Source organism: Podarcis raffonei, chromosome 15 (genome assembly GCF_027172205.1).
Source record: "Podarcis raffonei isolate rPodRaf1 chromosome 15, rPodRaf1.pri, whole genome shotgun sequence".
NCBI lineage: Eukaryota > Metazoa > Chordata > Lepidosauria > Squamata > Lacertidae > Podarcis > Podarcis raffonei.
The window spans coordinates 24,509,575-24,522,938 of record NC_070616.1 but is presented as its reverse complement, the minus strand read 5'-3'; the positions used below and the strand labels follow the sequence as shown (position 1 = coordinate 24,522,938).

At 50.4% G+C, this 13,364-nt stretch overlaps 1 protein-coding gene across 1 annotated transcript; it reads right to left on the bottom strand.

The window, feature by feature from the left end:
* Window positions 1–1,228: 1,228 nt before the first annotated feature.
* On the bottom strand, window positions 1,229–4,224 carry C1QTNF5 (C1q and TNF related 5). Its single transcript, XM_053367174.1, has 2 exons — window positions 3,967–4,224; window positions 1,229–2,516 (listed from the first exon to the last, which is right to left on the bottom strand). The coding sequence occupies exons 1-2, from the start codon at window positions 4,184–4,186 to the stop codon at window positions 1,999–2,001; spliced, it is 738 nt and encodes a 245-aa protein (XP_053223149.1). The 5' UTR covers window positions 4,187–4,224; the 3' UTR covers window positions 1,229–1,998.
* Between the last annotated feature and the right edge of the window lie 9,140 nt (window positions 4,225–13,364).

The following is a 13,364-nucleotide window of genomic DNA, read 5'->3' as shown; positions in this document are numbered from 1 at the left end:
TGCTGGGAATGTTGCACAAGACGACTCTGGATCTGTGGCTGCCTGTAGTGGCTGTTGGAACCTTCTAACAGCCACTACAGGCTGCCATAGCAAGAGAGGGCAGGAAGGCTTCTGTGCATGTGCTACCCTATTAAGAAGATAACGTGGGAAATGACCCATTCACACTGTTACAGTGGTACCTCTGGTTACAAACTTAATTCGTTCCGGAGGTCTGTTCTTAAGCTGAAACCGTTCTTATCCTGAGGCGTGCTTTCACTAATGGGGCCTCTTGCTGTGCGCGTGCCTCTGGTACGTGATTTCCATTCACATCCTGGGGCAAAGTTTGCAACCAGGAGCAGCTACTTCCGGGTTAACGGAGCTTGTAACCTGAAGTGTTCATAACCTGAAGCGCTCTTAACCAGAGGGACCACTGTACTGTTGTTTTTAAATAATTCCATCTGTGGCATTTTTCATTTGTGCGATTACTCTAATTTTTCTCTGCAGTGCCATTAGGGCTAGGTGATATCAATATATCGTTCAAAACCGGTTTGAAGTCCACATTGCGATATTGGTTTCATCATTTTTGACCTGGGAATATATCGGGAATCAAAATGTGTGTGTGTGTGTGTGTGTGCTATGCAAAAATCACAATGTGGGGGAAATCATGAAGCCAGCCAATGCTTCTCTTGATTCCTGCAGCCCCTGCTAACTCTGCCAGCTCCGCTGGTATATCATGAGGTTTAGCTGAGATTTTGAAAACCAGATACCACCCGCCCTAAATGCCATATACGAGTTAAGATTGATTTCATGGTTTAATAGGGGTTTGATCCTAGCGATCTTGCTCTGGACCCTCCTTCCCCTTTGACAGGGAGAGGAGGAGCTGCAGAAATACATCAGCCCCTTCCAGTTGGACTGCTTCTGAGGAACTGTGGGAAAGTGTGGCCTGTCTCCCTATAAACAAACAAAAGGACTGAATGTCATGCTTTGCAGTTCACAGGACTGCCGACAGATGGCCACGTCAGCTGCAGCACAAGAAATGACAGGGTAGCCCAGGCAAGCTCTTGAATGGCTCCTGGCTGACCTCCGTCAAACATGCCTGCTGTGAGGTTTGACAAAGGAAAGAGAGGCGCTTCATAGTGCCGTTCAGTCAACTGTGCCTCCCTCCTCCTTTAAAAAGGTATGGAGGTTCAGGCGAGCTGCAAGGGGAGAACAAGGGGGTGTAATGGGAGGGTGGTTGGTCAGATAATAATAACAACAATAATAATTTTATTACAGTAGTACCTCAGGTTACATACACTTCAGGTTACAGACTCTGCTAACCCAGAAATATTACCTCAGGTAAAGAACTTTGCTTCAGGATGAGAACAGAAATCGTGCTCCAGCGGCATGGCAGCAGCAGGAGGCCCCATTAGCTAAAGTGGTGCTTCAGGTTAAGAACAGTTTCAGGTTAAGAACAGACCTCCAGAACGAATTAAGTTCTTAACCCGAGGTACTACTGTATTAACATGCCACCCTTCTGACTGGGTTTCCCCAGCCATTCTGGGCAGCTTCCAGCAAAATATAAAAACACAACAAAACATCAGACATTAAAAACTTCCCTCTATGGGGCTGCCTTCAGATGTCTTCTAAAAGCCATGTTGTCATTTGACATCTGATGTGGGGCAGGGTGGTTACCAAAGGGGTAGGTGGGGCTGGCAAGTGAAGCAAGCGGGGCACAGCCCTAAGTATGTATGTGTATAGATATAGAAAGTAAATCTACTCCGCAAGGAGTACACTGTTTGCTAGTGAGCTACAAAGGTCACTTAGCTTCTCTGCTGCACAGCTATCCTGACCGTGGCCTGAGGGTTTGTCAGACACCTTCTGGGAAGAACCTAAAACCCTTCTACAGGCATTAGCTAAAGGGGCGCCGCACCCCTCGGGTTAAGAAGGGCCACAGGTATCCCCACGGACGACAGCTGTGGCAGAGCCAAGAAAGGGAGTCCTCCGCAAATCGCGTGGTGGAGAGGGGTGAGTCGTCTCTCAGGCAAAGACGGGAGAGTTTTGCCAGTAGGAGTAGACCAGGAATCCTGTGAAAGTGCTATCTGTCTTGATGCTGGAGTAGAAGCCAAGGTAGTCCCCTACCCCTACCTGCACCCAGACTTCATCCTCCGGCTCCAGCCGCACCAGGGTGCCACCGGACAGCGATGTGGGCTTGGGCCAGTTGCCGTAGAACTGGAAGAAGGAGGCCACCGACTTGCCATTCTTCATAATGTCAAACTGGAGGCTCATGCGGTAGACAGTGGCATGGACGGCGAAGTAGTACAGTCCCGGAATCTCGCAGAGGAACTTCCCCGTATTGCCGTCGTAATGTCCCTGCTCGTTGACCAGAACCACGTCGAAGACGATCGGCTGGTCAGCCAAGGGAGGGCTGCGAGACTCGGAGCGCTTGGCGCTGAAGGCTGAGCGGGGGGCCACTGCGCACTCCCCAGGCGCCCCTTTCTCTCCGGGAAACCCATTGAGGCCAGGGCTGCCTCTTTCCCCTGTGGGGCCCACTGCTCCTTTATGGAATGAAACAACAACCAAGGACAGTGTTAGGAAATGTTTGAGAATGGAATATGGATCTGATGTGTTTTCGCCACATAGAGGCTTTAACGCGGATATGGGTGGAAGAATTTAGTACTCTGCAATATGGAGTGATGGTGGCAGGAATTAGTAGAGGTGAAATTAAAAGAAACAGATGGCTAACGTTTATTAATAATTATGGAACCCATCTTGGACTTTTCGTAGGGAAAAGGAACAAATGATTCTGAGGCACCCTGACTTTAAAGAAATTGCTTAACAGAAAGTGGAGAAGATGGATGTTTGCATGGACTGAAGGTTTTAAATATTATTATCTTTTGCATGGACTGAGGGTGATTTTATATACAGTGGTACCTCGGTTTTTGAACATAATACGTTCCAGAAGACCGTTCGAGTTCTGAAATGTTTGAAAACCGAAAAGTCAATATGGAAGCCTCAAAACGGAAAACTCAATATGGAAAACTCAATACGGAAAATTCAATACGGAAGCTGCATTTCCGGTGTGACTTCCAAGGCGCATTCGAAAAATGAAGCATTTACTTCTGCGTTTACAGCGTTCGAAAACTGAAATGTTCAACAACGGAGACGTTCAAAAACAGAGGTACCACTATATGTGTGTATGTATTTTTTTTGTGTGTACACACACACAGACACACACATTTTCTGTTACCGGCAGATGGGAAATTGGAAGTTCTTCGCTTGCATCCTTTGCTAACTTTTTTTCTTTTTTCTCTTACTCTTCTCTTGAAATGGAATTGGGAAATTATGTAACATTGAGCAGCAAGTAAGGGAGGGAAGAGAAACATCAAGATAGCGGGGTGGGAAGTCAACTTTCAAATTTGTATTAAATTTAAATTAATTTAATGTTAATTTTTTTTTTGAAAAGCAATAAAAATTATTTGACAGAAAAGAGAGAACTCAGTAGAAAGCAAAACACCAGCTATCCCCTCGTCTTGCTTGTGGCGACTACAATGGTTAGAAGTTTGGGTCTTAATTTAAATGACCTCGTTTCCCTCAGAGGGGTGAGGAACTTTCAGTCCACAGGCCTTATTACTTCCGCCAGGCCTCCCCATTTGTCTTGTGCGGCCATTTTAGCCGTGCCCAGCTGCTGATGGTTGAGGCTTGCATAGCTCTGAAAGCCAGCTGGCTGTCCACACAGAGAAAAATGGGTCACCAGACAGGCTGGCCCTGCTCTATGGAGTTGATAACTCAACACAGAGGACTCCTTCCCCCAATACATTGTGAGACAATAATGCTGGAATTATCCACTTCAGGGCTTCGGCAGAATTAGATTGCTTAGCATGATAGAAATGGACCTGGGAATAATAGTGCTCTCCTAACCTGCCTCATCTGCATCTAAAGACCAAAAGTTTTCGTTCAGGCACCAGGAAGCCCTTTGAGATCCTCCAGAGGCAGAGGTGCCCTTACCTGGCTGACCAACTTCGCCCTTTTCTCCCGGCATCCCTGCTGCTCCGTCACGCCCGTCACGCCCATCTCTGCCTGGCAGGCCTTGGTTACCATGGATCCCGGGGGTGCCTGGAATTCCGGGGTGCCCAGTGCAAAGGCTGGGGATCTTATTGTCCTCAATCTGGACAGAGTCTGTGGTCAATGTAAGCAGGAAGAGGAAGAAGTAGACGGCGTGCTCCATTTCTGGGGTGGTCTACAGAGAGAGGAGTTTGTCAGATACCTCCACAGGGTCTCGGGGAAGTGGTTTTTTGCAAATAGGTCCACAAATTTTTTTTTAAAAATAGCTTACCTAATCCAATGCGTTTATGCCCACAAAAGACAAAGTTTAGTCAACCTTCCTTGAATGGTCACCTGCATGAAATTCCTACTTGCCCTAGATAACTAGGCCTATTAAATCTGGCCCTGGGATGCTTTAAGGGATGCTTTGCTCCATATAAACCTGCCCATCAGCTGAGACCATCTCTGCTTTCCCCAGCCTTCTGAAGTTTGCCAGCTAACATAGTTAAACTATTGATTTCCCCCCCTCTCCAGAAGAGGCAGTGATAGTTGCCAACTGGATGGCTTTGAAAGACAAATTCAAGACTACCAGTAGCTACTAGTTGTGATGCCTATGTACTGTCTGCAGTATGACTGGTTTGGTATTCAGTAGCCTCTGAATAGCAGTTCCTGGGAATCACAAGGGGGGGGGGAGTGCTGTTGCACTCGGGTCCTGCTTACGGGTTCCCCACCGTCTTCTGATTGGTCTCTGTGAGGATGCTGGGCTATGTAGATGGGCCTTTGGTCAGACCCAGTAGCTGGGCTCTTTTTATGTTCTCCCACACAGTTAAAACAAAAGAAATCACTGCAAATAGGAAGAAGTGAAGCTGGAAAGAACTACCGTATTTTTCGCCCTATAGGACGCACTTTTCCCCTTCAAAAATGAAGGGAAATGTGTGTGCGTCCTATGGGGCGAATGCAGGCTTTTGCTGAAGCCTGGAGAGTGAGAGGGGTCGGTGCGCACTGACCCCTCTCCCTCTCCAGGCTTCAGGAAGCTATCTGCAAGCCTTGGGAGCCCGCGGGAGTCCCCCCCGGGCTCCCCCGGCTTGCGCAGAGCTGCCTGCACCCCGAAGCCCGGGCGTGCTGAGCAATCGCGCCGGGGCTTCGGGTAGCTGTGCACAAGCCGCGGGAGCCCTCCCCCGGCTTGCGCAAAGCTGCCTCTTATACCGAAGCCCCGGCGCGCTGAGCAGTCGCGCCGTGGCTTCGGGTAGCTGTGCGCAAGCCGCGGGAGGGCTCCCCTGGCTTGCGCAGAGCTGCCTCTTATCCCGAAGCCCCGGCATGCTGAGCAGTCGCGCCGGGGCTTCAGGTAGCTCTCCGCAAGGCACGGGAGCCCGGCGCCAGGCTCCCGCGGCTTGCGGAGAGTTGCCTGTTCTGGGGGCTGGGGTCGGGGGAAGCTCGGGCTTCCCCCGCCCCAGCCCCGTGCCTGGGGAAAAAATAATCCCCCCCTTTATTACCCCCCCAAAATAGGTGCGCCTTATGGGACGGTGCGTCCTATAGGGCAAAAAATACGGTAAGCTAGAATGCTTGGCCTAGACTAGACTGAGCAGGGGAAGGGCTTCAGCTCAGTGGGAGAGCACCTGCTCTGCATGCAGAACGTCTCTGGGGTTCAATCCTTGCATTTCCAAGGTAGGGAAACCCTGGAGAACCACGGCCAATCTGTGTAGATAGTACAGAGCTTGATGGATCAAGGGTGTGACTCAGTCTAAGGCAGCTCCCTATGATTTTATGTTGTTCCCTGGTGCATTAGATTTCCAGAGTTTTAGTCAGTCAGAGTATTTATTATATTGCTATCCCACCTCCAAGGAACACAAGGTGGTATACATGGTTCTTCTTTGTTTAATTCACGCAACTTTCCGACTGGTTTAATTTGAAAGATTGTGCCACTGAGCATGTGCAGAGTGCCTTTCTCTCACCCCCCCTCATCCCACAGACCTGCAGCTAAGATTCCAGGTCCAACTGGTTTTTATTCAGGTTGGCATTCCACCTCTCCCCGCAGAAATTAATTGCAGCAACCGTTTCGTGAAAAGTTAGAAGAACTCCAGCAAAACCAGAGCAGAGTATTGCCTCTTAGACACCCACCCCCATGGTGCCTCTTAGACACCCACCCCCATGGTGCCTCTTAGACACCCACCCCCATGGTGCCTCTTAGACACCCACCCCCATGGTGCCTCTTAGACACCCACCCCCATGGTGCCTCTTAGACACCCACCCCCATGGTGCCTCTTAGACACCCACCCCCATGGTGCCTCTTAGGCACCCACCCCCATGGTGCCTCTTAGGCACCCACCCCCATGGTGCCTCTTAGGCACCCACCCCCATGGTGCCTCTTAGGCACCCACCCCCATGGTGCCTCTTAGGCACCCACCCCCATGGTGCCTCTTAGGCACCCACCCCCATGGTGCCTCTTAGGCACCCACCCCCATGGTGCCTCTTAGGCACCCACCCCCATGGTGCCTCTTAGGCACCCACCCCCATGGTGCCTCTTAGGCACCCACCCCCATGGTGCCTCTTAGACACCCACCCCCATGGTGCCTCTTAGACACCCACCCCCATGGCTGATCTCCCAGGGAACCTCCACACCCTAATCCAACTGTAAGACTAGCAATTGTGCAACCTAAATCCATTAATGCATATGATTCCCTTGGAACAGTTGGGAGCTTCAGATGGCTCAGAATTCTCTGGGTTTCCTAAGCTGCATTTTGTGTATTTTGCGGTGAGCGATGGGGGCAGCGGGAAGAGAGACAGAGAGAGGAGGAAATGTCAACTGGCTCTTAAGCAACCGCCTGGGATGTCACGCTCCTTTCGCCTCCCATGGAATCAGAGAAAAGAAGCCAGAGCCTCCCAAGAGGCTAGTCCTCTAGAGGCCCGACTGATGCCAGGAGCCAGCCGGGCACGCAACGCAGCCTTCAAACCACAGAATCAGCCTGTGAACTTTTGTCCTGGTTTTGTCCTCCTTCTGCCTGCCAGCCAGCCTGTTCTGACAATTTGCTCATCTATTTTCCTTTCCTTTCTCTTTTCTTCCCCTCTCCCTCCTGCCCCTGCCATCTTTTGCCACTTTTTGCAAGAGTCCAGGTTGTCTTCAGAGCTCCTATAAGTTTCAGCTTTGGGATTTAGCTATAGCTAACGGGACTGGAATGCAGCGAACCCATCCAAAATCTCAATGCTTTACATTCTTTCAGCATTGCCTGAGCCTGGTGAGGATTGGGGGTGTAGTGGGGTGAGTGCTGAAGCAACGATTCTTCAACATAAACTGGCTGAAGACTGGTCATATTGAATATTGTCTTCCAAAGCAACTACTCTATCCCGAACTTAAAAATGGAAAGCGTAATGCTGGTGGTCAACAAAAGAGGTTTAAAGGCACTCTCAAGGCAAATCTTTAAAAATGCAGTATAAAGGTAAAGGGACCCTTAGGTCCAGTCGTGACCAACTCTGGGGTTGCGGTGCTCATCTCGCTTTACTGGCCGAGGGAGCTGGCGTTCAGCTTCCGGGTCATGTGGCCAGCATGACTAAGCCGCTTCTGGCGAACCAGAGCAGTGCACGGAAACGCCGTTTACCTTCCCGCTGGAGCGGTACCTATTTATCTACTTGCACTTTGACGTGCTTTCGAACTGCTAGGTTGGCAGGAGCTGGGACCAAGCAACGGGAGCTCACCCCGTCGTGGGGATTCGAACCGCCGACCTTCTGATCGGCAAGTCCTAGGCTATGTGGTTTAACCCACAGCGCCACCCACGTCCCCTAAAAATGTAGTATAAACACCAACAATTGGGAAACACTGGCCTGTGAGTGCTCCAATTGGAGAACAGCCTTTACCAAAGGTGGTGTGGACTTTGAACACGTTCAGACTCAGGATGAAAGGGAGAAATATGCTAAGAGGAAGGCACGTTTGGCAAACCCTCACTATGACCCACTCCCATCCGGGAACCTATGTCCCCAGTGTGGAAGGACATCCAGAATTGGCCTCCACAGTCACTTACAGACTCACTGTTAAGACCGTGTTCATGGAAGACAATCTTACTCGGCTACAAGTGATCACCAAAGAAGAGAAAAAAGAAGGATATTCTTTGGGGAGCCTAGTCCCTGTATTTCTTAAGCTCTGCTATGACTAGCCAGGGTGTGTGGGTGAAGTCAAACTGCTGCATTATCAGCACTGAAGTGACCTCCTTGGGGTGCAAGCCTGGGCAGTGTGTACAGAGGTCCTGAACTGCCCAGACAACAAGACTCTTGGCATCATTGGTGGGGTCCACAGGAAAGCAGAGCAAGATGTTTGGCACCAGCTTGGCTGCAGGAGTTGCCAGAAGGCAGCATCCAACTGTCTTAGGGTCTCCGGATTTGGGTAGTGTTCTTCTTCCAAATATATCCAGCAAGGCAGTGGAGGACCAGAGTTTTCCATCTGCTAGATGTGCTATGTTCCTGGGTTGAGGAGCCCCATCTGCCCCTTCCCCCTAAAGCATGTGGAGAAACCACTTTCTTGACCATTGGTCAAGAGACTATTGGTCTTGTCTGCTCAATCTGCCAGAGCCTGTCTTTGCATGCAGGGGAAGTCCCTAACTCACCGAGGGTTTGAGACCCATCAGGTACCCTCACGTGGTTTAGCTAGCCAGCCAAAGCCATTCCCAGGGTGTGGCTAATGTCGCATGCTCACAGCTTCTAGGAACCACAGGTGAGAGCTGAGTGCAGGGTGGGGTACCCCCCAGCAAAGGTACTACCCTCCCCCTAACACCCCACACATCCAGGCTCAGGTTGTATATATGTGTAAATATATCAAAAAGATAAATGTCTCTGCTGTTCCTCATTCTGAGTAATTACCCACTCTGCTGGGTAATTCCTGGTGTCCCTGGAATCTCGCATGGCTCAGATTGGGGTGACATGCAACCGTACTAATATAGGCAGAAAAATGAGCCATTGGCATATAGTTCTATCTTTACGGCTCTAGGATCTCTACTGGTCTGTCTGATCTACACCGGATTGCAAAATGGGGTTAATAAAACAGGCCCACTTAGCAGGACTGTTGCAATGATTACTGAGAATAAAGGGCACAAGGCCCTTTTAAGCATTCAGCAAAAACCAAGTTTTACTACTGACTTTTAGTATTAGTCTCCTACCTGTGGATTGCAAGTAGCAATAACTTTTGCATATGATGTGCGTGAGATATAATGGTGAATATCAGTCCAGAATGGTTGACTTTCTTTCCAACCTGTGGGGCACTTGCAGCAATCAAAGCCCCTCATTTCCACACCTTCCCAACAGTCAGAGTGACCTAGCAGACAGTGTTTGCTTAGGACCAGGAGACCCGAGTTCAAATTCTATAATGTTCACCAGATGCTCCTCTGGGTGTATCCTGTATGTTATTTTGCAGGAAGCCTTCAAGAGCACCCCAGGAAATCTAGGTTTGCGCAATTCAAGCACTCCCTTCCCCTGGAACAACAAATCCACTTTTAAAAAAACAACCAACCCAGACTTTTGGTGGCTGAGAAAGTGATGGGAAAATGCATGGAAAAGTGTGGGATGAACGGCTAATTCATGGGAAGATGTATAAACACCCCACAAGCAAATTAGGCTAACCATTGTGGAACAAATCAGAATGAATACTCAAATTAAAAACCAGACTAACTCAAAATTGGAATCCAGACCCCCCCGCCCCTTTGTGGTGTCCAGATCAGGCCATTCTTTTTTAAAAGCCACAAACTTTGGCCACTTTTATTTCAATTTCCCCAAGAAAGCAGCTCTTTCTTCCAGTGCATTTTTTTGGGCAAGGCTTTTGGGTGGCTCGGATTAAAATCAATCCCAAAGAAAGCAAAATCTTCTCCCGCTAGGCATTTCCCAACTCCCGGATGATCTTCTGGGATCGTGTCGGTCCCAAAACAAAAGCAAGGTGGTGTCAGCAAAGTCGGGAGAAACTGCAGCTCCAAGCAGGCAAGTTGGGAACCCATCGCCCGGCCTCCCTAGCCCACCAGCCCGCGTGGATCTGCGATACTCACGCGGCGGCGGCGCTCTGCGGCTGGGCTGGCAAGCTGGCGCTCCGGGCTGCTTGGGGAAGAAGGAGGACCGCTTACTCTGGCGAAGGAGGCCGCAAGCCAGCTCCGCCGGCCGGCCTTCTTTCCCCCCTCCCCACCCTCCTCTCTCCCTCCCCTCTCTCCCTCCTCCCCAACTCCGATGGAAACCGGAGAGTTGCAGAGCGGAGCCAAGAGCTACAGGCAAAGCGGGGAAGCGCGTCGGAGGCAGAGGCGCTCCCAGGGACGGGCATCTTTGGGATGCGGCAGAGGGGAGAGGAAGGCGGGAGGGGAGGGAGGAGGAAGAGTCAGGAGCCGGGAGGGCGGCGGAGAAGGGGTCAGAGTGGGGGGTGGGGTGGGGGTGAGACCGGGGGATCCGGGTTCAATTCCCCCACTCAGCCCTCGAGGCTCAATGGGTGAGCTTGGCCCAGTCCACGTTGCCCCTTAGCCTGGCCTACCTCGCAGGGTGGTTGTGCGGGGAGAATGAGGAGCAGGGAGAAGCAGGTGCGCCGCCTTGAGCTGCTTGCAGGCATGGCCAAACTTGGCCCTCCTGCTGTTTTGGGACTACAACTCCCATTATCCCTAGCTAACAGGACCAGTGGTCAGGGATGATGGGAATTGTAGTCCCAAAACAGCTGGAGGGCCAAGTTTGGCCTTGCCTGCAAGGTGGGGTGTAAATAAATGTTCTCTATATTTCCAAAGAAGCACCTTCACCCTCATAAAAGCAATGGCGGGATGAAAGGCAAGGAAACCCATTTCATCAAATGCGAAACAGCCAGGACTTTCACAGACATGGGCTGTCACTTTGAAGAACTTGTGCCTGAGCTTGGTTTTTGCCTCCTCCTTCCTATTCCCATTTTCCTCTTGCGTCACATCTTTTCAGATTGTGAACCTAAGGTCAGGACCATATTATAACTGATTTTTGTAAGCTGCTCTGACACCCCTTTTGGCTAAAGGTTGAGACAGAAATGCTGTACACAATCCAAGAAGAAGTGGGTTTGTGGTTCCATTTCCACTCTGCCCATCATTTTGGGTTTTTTTTTACCTTGAGCAGGCACTAGAGCTTATTTTCTGCCAGAGCTCACCACAGGAAAAGAAGTGTCTTTGAGCATGTACGGAGTGCCTGCTGCTCATCACTTAACAATAACTCTCTTCTCCATATGAATCTAACATTAGAGGAGAGAAGCATCCAGGTGTGACTTGGAGGCCAGGCTGAGCTCCGCTTACTCTCCTCTTGAAAAAAAGAAGTAACATTAACAGACAGGATACGTAACGTGTCTTAAAAGCTGGGAGTCAACAAAACATTACAGAATATTTTCCAACCAGGCAGAAGCATAGGAGTGAGTGTACAGTAGCCTCCCACAACCTGGTGCCAACCAGATATTTGGACTACAACTACCACCAGTCCCAGCCAGGATATCTGCAACCCTTGGGGGGTTCCCTAAGCCTGCTCATGCAGTACTTCCTTCATGTGGGGATGTTGCTTTGGCTACCTAAGGGCTCCCCCTCCATTTGAGTTTGCTATTAGAATATAGGATAAGGATGCTGGGTGTCATGTCGCTTGATCAATGTGCATTTTTATACTGCTGTCTGGGTAAACCAAGCCCCTTGGGAAATACTTATGCGGGCACATCTTATAATCCATGTCTACCAGAGAAGGGGGACGCGGGTGGCACTGTGGGTTAAACCACAGAGCCTAGGACTTGCCAGTCAGAAGGTCGGCAGTTCGAATCCCCGCAACAGGGTGAGCTCCTGTTGCTTGGTCCCTGCTCCTGCCAACCTAGCAGTTCAAAAGCACGTCAAAGTGCAAGTAGATAAATAGGTACCGCTCCAGCGGGAAGGTAAAAGGCGTTTCCATGCGCTGCTCTGGTTTCGCCGGAAGCAGCTTAGTTGTGCTGGCCACATGACCCAGAAGCTGGACGCCAGCTCCCTCGGCCAATAAAGTGAGATGAGCGCCGCAACCCCAGAGTCGGTCACGACTGGACCTAATTGTCAGGGGTCCCTTTACCTTTACCTTATCAGAGAAGGGATGCAGGAGGCACCTTGCAAATTTACTTACCCATGGCTGCATGCAAACCAGCATAGTTCAATCCCTGAAATCCCCAGTCAGACCTGGGAAAGGTTCTCTGCCTAAACTCCAGAGAGCTGCTGCCAATTTGTGTGATCAACACTGACCTAGATTAAACCAAGCACGGCTCCCCATGCTCCTGCTGAATCCGACCAAAGGCCTGTCTGGTCCAGCATCCTGCTCTGGCAGGATGCTCATGGGAAGCCTAAAAGCCAGGACCTGAGCACCGCAGCATCTCACCACGACCCTTGTGATGCCTAGCAAACAGGTACTTGGAGGATCACTGCCTCTGACCCTGAGAAGTCGCCATTGTGGCTAGAAGCCCCCAGGTAAGCCTGAACCTCCACGAATTTGCCTCATCTTCTTTGGCTGCCTCTTGGGATAGCAGATTCCTGTGTGACCAATTCCTTCCTCTCGTCCATCTGGAACCTTTCATTATTCAGCTTTCTTTCATTCTAGTATTATGATAGAGAGCAAGGGGTGGGAACTGATCTCTGCTCCCTCTGGCACATGCACAAGTGTACCACAAACACAGGCACAAATCCCACCCACAACTTGTTTGCAGAGTTTATGGACAGGATTTGGCACCCAGATCCTGCTTAGAAGTCCCTGAGCATTTTTCTGCTTTGACAGCAGCAGCAGCAGCAGCAGCAGCAGCAGCAGCTGGATGGGCGTTGCTCCCAGATTGGTTTCGCAGACGCTGCCGCCGCCAGCTCCCTTCCGTAGAAACTCCTCCCTTGTCTTGGGGTGATGCTTCCCAGATTTAAGCTGGGCTCCGATGATCTCAGAGGCTGCTGCGCAGGGATGGAATGGAAGGTGAAGTAATTCACACATGGGTGGTACAGAGCTCCTAGGACCATTTAGTTGCAGGTTGGACTTTTTAACAGGTTCAAATGCTCTTTCAGAACAATTGCACACAAGTGTGAAAAGTGAGGCTAGATCTCTTTGGCTGACGTGCCAGTTTTCTGTGGGTGGGGAATTCCTGATGACAGGAATCCAAGAACTGTGTATCCTCTCAACTGAAGCCTGAAATGCTGCAGTACCAGGGACAGTGGTTTCTGCAGGGAAGGGCTGAAGCTCAGTGGCAGGGCATCTGCTGTGCATGTAGAAGATCCTAAATTCAACTCCCAGCATCTCCAGGTAGGGCTGAAAGAGCATGCATGGTTCTTCCTCCTCCTCTCCATTTTTATAACCACAACGACCCTGTGAGGTAGGTTAGGTTGAGAGTCAGCAACTGGCCTGAAGTCGCTCAGTGAGCTTCATGG